Below are 12,024 nucleotides of genomic sequence, written 5' to 3' on the forward strand. Positions count from 1 at the left end.
GCTAAACTACGTAAAAAGGCATGGTCATCAGCAAGTGGCATCATCATCCAGCATAAATACGGGACAAAAGAAGAGAGGGTTTTTGGGTGGTCCGCCTTGTTAGAGTCCAGCATGGCAGACCAGTCAAGACAAATTTGGTGACCATTGTTGAATAGCCAAAAAGTGTCCGGACCGTCCCATCCGGACTCCTGCGGGCGAGTTGCCCTAGACCTGGACGGATGGAATAGCTTTGTACAGAAAAATAAGTGATTCAGTACAGAAATATGACGGTTTAATCTACAGATGAGATGGCCGTATGATATAACAAGAATATACTATCAACCAAATCGCAATTACAGCACTGCATCACAACGAGTAGGGAATTCAAGGCCTCGAATTGCAGGAATGTTCCGCAGATCCTCGGCACTGTACATAGGGAGAAACCAGAGCAACTTTTTGGTGCCAAATACCTGCAGTACACAATATTTCAGAAGGTGCGTATGGAATTAAGGAGATTGGACAAACGGAAATGCAGGGGAAATACCTGCTCCAAGTTTTTTCTCCATCCTAGGTCATACTCCCATGAGCATGTTTTCTTTCGCTCATATACCTGGAATTAAGTTAACCAGTACAAAAAAATCATTTGGGCTATGCCAACAACAGCAAGTCACTATACAACCAAAATATCGTCGTTCTTGCAAGAAGTTCAAGCTGAAACCGTAGATTGTTCTTGTACAGTTGTACCAGTGAGTTTAACTACAAACAGAAAAATTGGCTACCACCATGCATAGAAAATCGCCTCTCACAAACAGAAATAATAAGTTATGAAATAATAGGTTATCAAGTACTCCCTCCGTTCCATAATGTAGTGCGCCCGCGCTTTTCAAGATTTAAGTTTGACCATAAATTTAACCAACTTGGGTGACTGCGGCGGGAGCAAAAATCATATCGTTGAATTCGTATTCGGAAGAAGTTTCCAACGGTATAATTTTTACTCCCGCCGCAGTCGCCCACGTTGGTTAAATTTATGGTCAAACTTAAATCTTGAAAAGTGCGGGCGCACTACATTATGGAATGGAGGGAGTACCAATATAATGAGCTACTCCCTCCGTAAAGAAATATAAGAGTGTTCATACATCACGGAGTAATGATCTAAACACTCTTATATTTCTTTACAGAGGGAGTACATGATATAATTTGAGCAGGTGTGTGAATGTCAGTTGGTTACACGACCTACAGATCAACCAGTAACTCCGAATAAATGCAAAACGAAGTTTAACAGTTCAATCAAGGAATTGAGTGTACTTATGAACTGTGGGAAACAGGAAACCAAAAGTATTCACATTACAAACCCTTTACCTCGATAGAAGTCGTATTACTGGCAACAAGAGACGTGTGCATGCATATGAAACAAAGGAGGCTCAGCGCAAACGCCAAATTTAGAACTGCAGTAAAACATAGGAGTAGGGTAAGTTCAACCACAGACCTTTAAGATAAGTTTGAAAGAAAGAGGCTTACCGAAAGCAAGAAATAGAATGGCAATATCACCAGCTGAGCTGGGGCGCCCACTTCCATCACGAAAGAAGATAATAAAGCTTGGAAGTAGCACCAATGCATCCAGCACAGTCTCGAGGAAAGTATACACCTATAATGCAAAGATAGTGCACTTAATAGATTAACAACTAGTACGGAAGCTAAAGAAGCAAGTTGAGAACATAATTATAGGAAGTGTATCAAGAAGACAATTGACAGGAAACAAAATTATAAGTAACTTGTGTTGTAGTTTGTCTGTGCCCTTATGAGTCGTAAGGCTTGTTATGCTTATGCCCGACCCTTATATGTGGCTGAAGCCAGCCACAGTCCCAGCACGGAGAACAGAGTACAACTGTCGTTAGATTTGGTAATTTAGCGATTATAACACAAGACAACGTTGAAGGTTCTCGTTAAAGCTTTTCCATGTATTTCTGTTTTTTAAATCAATATATATTTCCGTGTCTTTTCTTGCTACCTACAGTTTGAAAAACAAATACAGATGAGCAAGTCCGACAATCCTAAACATGCAAATTCTGGTAATAATTTGTGCATGAACCTATCAGATAATATCACCACAAATATGGAAGTGCTTATTGTCATCGAGGAAACAACACAGAAATATGAGGCTAAGAGCCTACAACATGATATCAAGCCAATAGGTGGCATAAATTTGTTGAATGAAGCTGAAAACGCAAACCACATACTCTAAGATACTAGAAAAAACACAAATATGTGGCTACAAAATGATAGCAAGCCGGTGGCATAAACTCTCTAAGAAGTTTTAGCAATATACTGATTTATAATTTTGTGTTACATTATGATACTATTTGGTGAAAATCTGTTCGGAGGGCATCATTTTTAGTTATTCTGCTATTTTGAAGTGTTTTTTTAGAAAAAAAAGCAATAACAATTTGATAAAAGCATGACCTAGGCCAAAAAGGTTTAGGTGGTTAGCCCATAAAATAGTTCAACCTATTTTGCTTACAGCCAAAATCCAAACAACCTGTAAGGCCTAGTGTGCCTGCATCAGGTTCTCATCAAAATAAGATTTCGTAAGGTAGATTTAGGGCCAAAAAAGTAATCTAAAATCTTGTTTCGCTCTGGCACGACAGAACTAGTATATCCCACAACAAAAATACATGTCTGTGAAATCACTCTAGCATGGTTTTCATACAAGTCCAGAACAGGTATAAGAAACTAATAGCTTACTAATGCAAAATATTTTCACTACACCCAATCCTAACAGAACAGCAACTTAAAATCTTGCTGAAGTTATATAAAAATGCGTTCTCAGAAAACCATTATACACTTTCCGAGATTAATTTCCCAATGAGTGTTCCAATCCTACCAGGAAAAGGAGAAAGTACTTGTAATTCCTTGCTCCGACACAATTTACTACCCAAACACAGTGATGATCCATTTTCAGTACGCATCTGTCACCTACATAGTCAAATACACAAGTCACAATAAGAATTTAATAGAAGGGATAGATGACTTTCATGCATTTATCGGTAACTATAAAAGAAAACCACACAAGTTGCACACAAACTATGCAAGAACTTTCTTGTGCTTTTCACCATGCATTTCTGTAGCAGCTTTATAGATCACCCTTTCGTGGGCTGCTTTTGGCATTGGAGTGGATTAATGATAATCCACCTTACCTTTCGAGCTTTTCTCTATTTTACCTTTTGTTTAAATTAATGATAATCCACCTTACACGACTATTTTTCCATAGCAGATTATAAATTAAGTTCGGCGCAATACAGTTCAGCAACCGTAAACTGACCGTTATTCATTGAAAGTAACATCGATACTAAAGCCACATTCAATCCAGTTCACTGACCATAATCCGGCACTTGCAAGATCATTCGCATCATAACCAACCAATATATATTGGATGACAAAAATCATTTTTCCTGAAGTATGAAGGTTGGTTTGAAACAGTGGCATATTATAAATTAATTGACACCATGAAGAAGGCTGACTTACAGACAGAACAGTGATGGCAACGTGGAGGTTTGCCACTTTGACAACGAGAGCAATATCTAGGCGCATGTCCTTGCTCCTCTGAAGTGGGTGGACGATTCGCACAATCTGTAGCAACATTATCTGATATGGTGCTACTGTTGTTCGGATACATACCATCCTCTTCAGCAGCATGTCTCCAGTTTCCTGGTACAGCTCCAGGATTCGTAAAAACAACCATAAAGTAGCACCATAGCATCATTATAAGCTGCAGAAGAAAGAAGAACCCTGAAGAAATTTAAACAAAACAGAAACACACATAATCATGGCCTGATTTTCTCATTTAAAAAAAAAAAGAGAAGTCCATGATAGCAAATAATGTAAGGCGCTTCATCCATATGGTGAATAATTCAGTCTAATTGGAAGAAACCAACACATCCTTTGTCATACTCAATGTTTTAGAACCGAAAATCTAAAAGCTAATAAATATAGTTTGGTGAATAACAAGATAGCGGCTCAAAATATCACGTCTAGGAATTATCATCAAATATGGTTCAATCTGTATGCTACGGCTTGAAGCATGAAAAATTAGTTGAACAAGAGTATAACCATAGCATCTGATGATGTTCTCAATGCTCAAAGTCAAGAATAAGAAAGGGCCCTCAAAAGGTAATTTCAAAGGATATACAGTATTTCTTGAGATATAATTAGTTCAATAAATATATGATGCTGGAGCATACGCATCTATCATGTGTTAATCTGGAAGACATCAATTATTGTTAACCTGAATTAAGATTCATATTGCACAATTAGCTGCTCTTGAAAATGACTAAGCTGCCTTGCAGTTCAAAATTGCAATGTTGGTCTCAAGGATATAGACAGGCCCCAAAGGAGAGGTCACAGTGGGATCCTCGTTTACATAATGTGGAACGCCTGGAAGGAGAGAAACCGACGCATCTTGAACGGCACGAGATTGGCATATATAGAGGTGGCCCATCTCACCTTCAAGGAGATTGCACGGTGTGATTTGACTTTTCGGCCAAAAGATATTCAAATTCATGAGTAGTTACCATGTGGTTTTATGTATGCTCAATGTTGATGTGTTTTTAGGGAAAAGGGAGCGGTCCTGACAGTTGCTATTGTTTTTTTTTTTGCAATGTTGATGTGCTTGGTCATGGAAACTAAACGAGAATTGTACTGTCTAACTGCAGACCTGTAATCCGCAGTTCATAAGCACAAATAACAAGCCCACGAAAACTGTAAGCACAAATCGGTTACGACGCGGGAACGCTCCATTTGACATAGAAAAAATGCCGAGATCAAGGAAAAAACAGAGGCTACTACCTAGCACCACACGACGAATTCCTCAAGGCATACCTACTGAAATTAGATGGTAAGAGAGAGACGGGGTGGCGGCGCTTACAAGGAGGTGGAAGGCGGCGAGGACGAGAGCGGCGGCGGCTACGGAGCCTCCGCTGCCCCCGCGTAGGAGCAGTGGGCCCCAGGCGTAGACGACGACGGCGTAGTAGGAGGCGGCGACGATGGCGGCGACGAGCGCCAGCATGAGGTACCCCAGAACCCGCAGCCCCGCGCACGCGCGGAACGGGTTCGCCCGCCTCAGGCAATCCATGCCGTCTGCGTCTGGCCCGCCGGGCGGCGGCCGGCGGGGCGGGGGAGGTGTCGGTGGCGCCGTGGCGGCGAGCGTGCGAGCCGGGGTATGTTTGCGTCTCGCTGCTTCGCGAGGCCCGGAGCGTATTGCAAGCTGCGCAGCCCAACCTGTTGCGGTCGAGGTTGGTGGGCCTGCGTTGTCGGCTGCTAGGAGCGCAGGGCGAAGTGGCAAAATTGACAAAAATGATCCCTCACGGGAAAGAACTCACGGAGTGACCCCTCAGGAAAAATATGTCACCCGACTGATCCTTTTGTGTGACGCCCGATACCTAGGCGCCACACTACACTATGTGACGCCTAGCCGTTCGGCGCCACACCCCCCAACCACCTGGCAGGGAGGGCCCACCCTCCAGGGCGTGTGATGCCTAAGCCTCAGGCGTCACACATTGTAATGTGTGGCGTCGAACGCTTAGGCGCCACACATTGACTTAACTGGCCACGGGCCAGCCCCCCCCCCCACCACCACCACCTCCCCACCCCCTCCTCATTCCCCTCCCCCAGCCCCCTCTCCCAGCCACTGGCCCCTCCCTCAAATCCTTCTCTAAATCATCAAATCTGAAGGTTTGGACCGGGCATTTGTTGTCCAATCACTCCCCTAAGGTAATCCCCACCTCTTCCATCATTCTCATCCAAAGAAAAATCTTTTGTGGTCTTTTTTTTTGCAAATTTGAGGAAACCCTAGTTTTTCATGAAATGTGGGATGTATATGATATTGTTGTATTTGTTTGTATGTTAGGATAAGGGTATGATGGGGTTAGGATTAAGGTTGTTTGGATGTTTGCATTATGGTTGTTTTAGGGTTAGGCTAGGGTTAGGGATGTTTGGTTGTGTTAGGGTTATGATGGGGTTAGGGTTATGGTTGTTTGGAAGTTAGGCTAGGGTTATTGTAATTGTATGATTGCTTATAAAAAAGGTTCTATGTTTTGTTGTTTAGGGATGGGAAGAACATGTGTTTATGTTCATCACGTGGACAATGATGCCTTTTTAAAAGGCAATATTGATCCGGACCCGGATGAGCTTGACATGGTGTTCGATTTGTGTCCTAGCTATGGTGAATTGTTGGAACAAGTCCGAAAGGATTTGAATTGGATGGACCCTAGTGATGTAGTTGAGTTTGATGGTAGGCATAATGTGGGATCGGAATGCACATTCGTTGGAAGACCATGTGTATCAACTCCGAGCAACGTTGGCTTGAATACAAGGATACAGTGGCCGAATCACTAGACAAGGCTCTAGAGTTATTTGCCATCAAAACAAAACAAATGTTCCTAACTTGTTGAGGCAGAGAACAATGTTAACTGGAAATGGTTCTTGCATATTTTGAGAACCAAAGTATTACCGTTTGAGAGGGAAATATGTGTCATATCGGATCGCCATCAAGCATACTTAACGCGGTTGACATTGTCATTCCCGGCCATGCTCCTTTGCATCATCGATGGTGCATGAGGCATTTCTGTGCAAACTTCTACCGGGCATGTGGTAGCAAGGAGTTGGCGGATGATCTTCAAGATTGTTGTCAAGCATTTTCGGACAAACGATTTGCAAGATTGTACAATGCTTTGCTTGTAAACAAAAAACTTGATGCAGGTGGGCTTGAGTTTCTGAACAGGCACATTGAACTTCGGGCCAAGTGGGCACGAGCTTATGACGAAGATGGCCGAACATATGGTCAAATGACAAGTAACATGGCAGAATGCTTCAACCGGGTGTTGAAGGGTGTCCGTGCGTTGCCGGTGACGGCAATAGTTCAATACACATTCGACAAGTTGAGAGCATACTTTCTAAAGTACTCGCAAGAAACAGATGATCAGATTGCGGGAGAGAACAAGAAAAAGTATAAGTACCAGTTTCCACCAAAGGTTGACAAATGGATGGTATTTCAATCACGGAAGGCTGACTCCCAAACGGCTACCCTGTACAACAACGAGGATTGGACATACCAAGTGAATGAGCCCGGAGGAACGACAAACGATGGCCAGCAACACGGAAACAGGGCATTCAAGGTATCTTTATCCTTGTGTGGTTGCTCTCGTGGGAGGCCAAGGTTGCTTCATCTCGCATGCTCGCATTTGTACACGGTAGCTCGCAGTAGGAATGTGGACGTCAACCATCCACTAACCGTGAGGGAGTCCGAGTTCTCGATCATGACCACGGAGCATACATGGGCTCCTAGATTTGAACTATTAATACTAACTACTAATATGAACTACTACTACTACTCATATACTCATATACTAACTACTAATACTAACTACTAATATACTAACTCCTAATACTCATATACTAACTACTCAAATCCTAAGAACTCATATCCTAACTAGTCAAATCCTAAGAACCTACTCAAATCAATCTACTCAAATCAATCTACTCAACAAAAACCTATTACACTTGGATAGAAGGATGGGAAACGGAAGGAGATGGGGAGGAGATTACCTTGGGGGATCAATCCAAGGAAGAAATCACCAGATCTGAAGGAGATGGGGGAGGGGATTAGGGATTCGAAGAGAGCCAGCCGCCGCCGTTGTTGTTTCTGTTTTAATGAGGGAGGGGAATGGGGAGGGGGTGGGGAGGGGGGCTGGCCCGTGGCCAGTTAAGTCAATGTGTGGCGCCTAAGCGTTTGGCGCCACACATTACAATGTGTGACGCTTGAGGCTTAGGCGTCACACGGCCTGGGGGATGGGCCCTCCCTGCCAGGTGGTCGGGGGGGTGTGGCATCGAACGGCTAGGCGTCACACAGTGTAGTGTGGCGCCTAGGTGTCGGGCGCCACACAAAAGGATCAGTCGGGTGACATATTTTCCCTGAGGGGTCACTCCGTGAGTTCTTTCCCCCCAGGGGTCATTTTTGTCAATTTTGCCGGGCGAAGTGGCCTGCAGCTCGGCCTCGATCGACGTGTCGTGGCTGTGTGAATCTTGCTTGCCGAGATGACGACGGGACTCGCTGGCTGAGACACAGCAGCGACCGCTTGGGTGGGTCGGATCAGTCGTGATCGTGACTCGGCATAGTGGTGGGTCGGTTCGTGTCGTTACTTTGCGAAGATGACCATGCCGGCTCATGTCCGTATCCCGGTTCGTGTCTCCGTTCACCTTTGTGCAAAGGTTAGCCTTTGCTTCCGCCGAGGGAAACCTTTGCTTCCGCGGAGATTTAGAATTAGGAAATTCTTCTATGTGGAGAAGATTGAATAATGAAAAGTAAGACAACTCCAAACGTAGCGGCTCAAACGGATATCATTATTCGTTTGGTCGGCCAAGCGGATAGGTTTGTCTTTTTTTTGAGTCACACGGTGTGTCCAACATAGCCAACGCATTTTGGGATATATTCGTCCTAACATATCGTCAAACACGTAGCACACACGGCGAGCGTGACGAGCATGGCATAAAGAGGCTGGGCGAGGCAAGGACGGACACGGCAATCGCGGCGAGGCCGTCGGGCGCACGAGCTCCTATTGTTGCGTGGTCGAGCGAGGCATGGATGTGCGAGAGAGCGGCAAGGCGAGGCCGGATGTGAACGGAGCTCTGCGGCATGGCGAGTGCGGTGGCACGGCGCGTCATGGTAGGGCAAAAGAGAGGAGAGAGAGATAAAGAGTTGTGGTGGATGGCAAGTGGGCCATGCGGTACAGAGACGAACGAAGAAGACACAAAAACATCTGCTTTGTGTTTGCCTTCGATCCAAGCCTGTCTTAAAGTTAAGATGAAAATGAATTTGAACGGACACAAAACGAATAAAAAATAAAAATGAATTTATACGTTGTGTAATATTTTTTGGCAGTACGGACAATAACGGACACGAAAAGATAAAATGAGTCTATCCATTAGAGTTGCTCTAAAGGCAACTCCTACACGCAAACCCAAATGGGTCAAAGACTTTCGTTTGGGGCAAAAACAGACCCAACGGGAAAACCCAAATGGACAAGTATGTTTCATGATGTCCTTTTTTGTATGACCCGATAACAAACCTGAACCAGACTTGGGTCACAAATGCTTCCAAACAAATAGAAACGAACGCTCTCATCCTCACGTGTGCGCGTGGTCCCACAAAATAGAGACTAAGCACAAGGCCTCCAAGACCCACGTGACAAGGACCGACACAAGACGCCACCGCGCGCTCCGTCGAGGCCACCGACGCAAGGCTTCGGCATGAACGTTGGTGCGCGCTCCGTCAAGGCCATCGCGCGCTTCAAATCTGGGCGGGTGAGCGCGGGGCTAAGGGCGCTTCTTTCGCGGGCGTCTCCGGTGAGCGCGAACGAGCATTACGGGGCGAGCTCGGGATGGGGCGGCGAGGTGGAGGAGCTAGGAGCAGAGCAAGGAACGGCAATGGCAGACGAGCTGGGGGCAGTGCACAACGACGACGGCTCAGAGCGGCACACGGCGGCCGAGCTAGTGATCTGTATAGAGTGTTGGGGTGTGGGATAACTGAAGGGGCGTCTAGAGGGGGGTTGAATAGACTACTTGGCAAAATAAAAACCTAACCTTTTTCCCAATTTTAATGGTTGGCACATTTTTGCAATTCTAACAAGTCTAGCACATCCTACACATGTGAGTCAATGATATAGCAGCGGACAGTAAAGAAATGCACATGAAAGTAAAGAGTAGAGATAGGAAGATCAAACGCAAAGATGACATGGAGATTTTTGGCGTGGTTCCGATAGGTGGTGCTATCGTACGTCCACATTGATAGAGACTTCAAACCATGGAGGATAACGGTCGGGAGAGTCCACGGAGGGCTCCACCCGCAAGGGTCCACAAAGAAATAACCTTGCCAATTCCACCATGGCTTACGTCCACGAAGGACTAGCCTCACTCAGGGTAGATCTTCACGAAGTAGGCAATCTCCTTGCCCTTACAAACTTCTTGGTTCAACTCCACGCGAAGTCGGAGGCTCCCAAGCGACACCTAACCAATCTAGGAGACACCACTCTCCAAAAGGTAATAGATGCGGTATGTATGATGAACTCCTTGCTTTTGTGCTTCAAAAGATAGTCTCATCAACATTCAGTTACTCTCTCATAGATTTGTCTTTAGTAGAAGAGATTGATTGGGTGTAAAACAACTTGGTGAGGCTAGAAATCAAGATTCATATGGTTGGAGTGCAATATCTTGATCTCAACACATGAGTAGGTGGTTCTATCTCAAAAAATAGATGGGGCAAGTGTTGGCTTGTTCTGAGTGCTCTCTGTACGAATGAGAGGAAGGTATAGGGGTATATATGGGCATCTCCAAAAATCCAACTGTTACAACATCATTGCCCAACTCGGTGAAACCAAACCAAAACTCGGTTGCACCAACTAGTGCAAAATGTGGAAACTTTTGGTATTTCGGTGAGATCAATATACAGTGGGTCCGATTTTAGCTGGTCTAGTCAGTTTTCAGTTTCGGTGTCAACAATTCCTAAAACTCAAAATTTCTGATTCTTAGAAATTGGTTAACAAAAAGTTGGTCACTGATTTCGGTTGCACCAAATCAAACTTGGTGTCACCGAGAAGCTAGGGTTTGGCTCTAGATCTGTCTAGGGTAAAACTTGGTAGGGCTGATTTGGAAATATGGTGGCACCGAATTTGAGTATTAGGCTTTGGAAAAAATATTTTGTGGGAGACTCTCATCATGGTTTTTCGTGGCTAACTCTAAGCACTTGAGCAATCAGATCATCATAGATACCTCATCCCCTTTTAATAGTATTCTCACAAAATGTGATTTCTCACAAAATGCAAAATGTAGAGTCTTGAAGCTTGAAACTTGGTCAATCATATTCTTAACCTTCCTTGGGGCTTCCTGTGACAACCCGATGCCGACGTTCCAGAAGATTCCCCCTTTATTCCGTTTTCGTCGTGTGGGTATTTTCTTTTGTCGCATCATCATCGCATCATGCGCATCATCAGCATTGCATCGGCATCTCCGTTGCCGCCCGTTTTTCAAAACTTGCATCCGTTGTTAGTTGCCGGTTCTCATCGTTGTTTGATCTGAGCCCATTCACACACGCACGCGCCCACGGCTTCGTCAAATCCTTGTTTTTAAAAGTGTGCGTAAAACTTTCTTTGATTGGGTTGAGATTTGACGTGCGGTCTTATTTTAATATAGGTAGGCCGCCTGTCAAATTTCGTCGCAATCAGAGCCTGTCTGGTACCCGAATGGTCGACCGTAGCGGCACCGTCTTCGGTCTATTGTCGGACGTTTTTTGGTGTTTAAGAAAAACTCGTTGCCGGGTCGCTCATTTTCCCTCTCATCTCCGCCTAGCCCCTCTGCACAGTGCACCGACCCTGCACGTAGCCTAGCCCGAAAACTTCCCACGACCCGAACCAGGCGGTCGTGACCGCTGGATCCGGATCAACCCCGTTCTACCGCAAACCGTCATCGGTTTGTCAACTGAACTCCCTAACCTAGCAATTTCTGACCATTTGATTTAATCGGAGGGTCCGAATCAGCCTTATCCAAACCCCCCTTGATATATAGTCCACCATTAGCCCATTTTGCTCAAAACCCTAGACCCTAGCTAGACCAACTCCATTTCCGTGCCCTGTCGCCAGCTCCTGCCCCTTGGGATCCCAGTTGCAGCCTCCAACCAGCCAGCTCCATCCCACCAACCTGGAGTCAACCCCCACCCGATCTGGACCGCCAGATCCGAGATCCAACGTTCCAGGGCCTCCCAGTCCCGCAGCTCCTCCTCCCGCAGATCTCGATTCCTTCTGGATCGAGGCAACTGCCTCGTGCTCGCATCCTCCATGACCGCCGTCGTTCCGGCAAGCTGCCGGTAGACGGAGCTCCGCAGGTCAGACCCAAGACCCTTCCTTCTCCGCCTCCATGCTCTCTTCCTTCTATTCCTCTCTCTGGTTCTCTCCCTGACTCTCATCTCTCTCTCTCTTTTCTTCTATGCAAACCTCCATGACC

General features: G+C 45.4%; 1 protein-coding gene across 1 annotated transcript; it reads right to left on the minus strand.

Moving 5' to 3' along the window:
* Positions 1–217: 217 nt before the first annotated feature.
* On the minus strand, positions 218–5,184 carry LOC123425588 (probable protein S-acyltransferase 12). Its single transcript, XM_045109279.1, has 7 exons — positions 4,901–5,184; positions 3,502–3,745; positions 2,861–2,952; positions 1,498–1,624; positions 1,339–1,424; positions 524–589; positions 218–449 (listed from the first exon to the last, which is right to left on the minus strand). The coding sequence occupies exons 1-7, from the start codon at positions 5,105–5,107 to the stop codon at positions 333–335; spliced, it is 939 nt and encodes a 312-aa protein (XP_044965214.1). The 5' UTR covers positions 5,108–5,184; the 3' UTR covers positions 218–332.
* Between the last annotated feature and the right edge of the window lie 6,840 nt (positions 5,185–12,024).

This window comes from Hordeum vulgare, chromosome 2H, assembly GCF_904849725.1.
Source record: "Hordeum vulgare subsp. vulgare chromosome 2H, MorexV3_pseudomolecules_assembly, whole genome shotgun sequence".
NCBI classification, from domain to species: Eukaryota; Viridiplantae; Streptophyta; class Magnoliopsida; order Poales; family Poaceae; genus Hordeum; species Hordeum vulgare.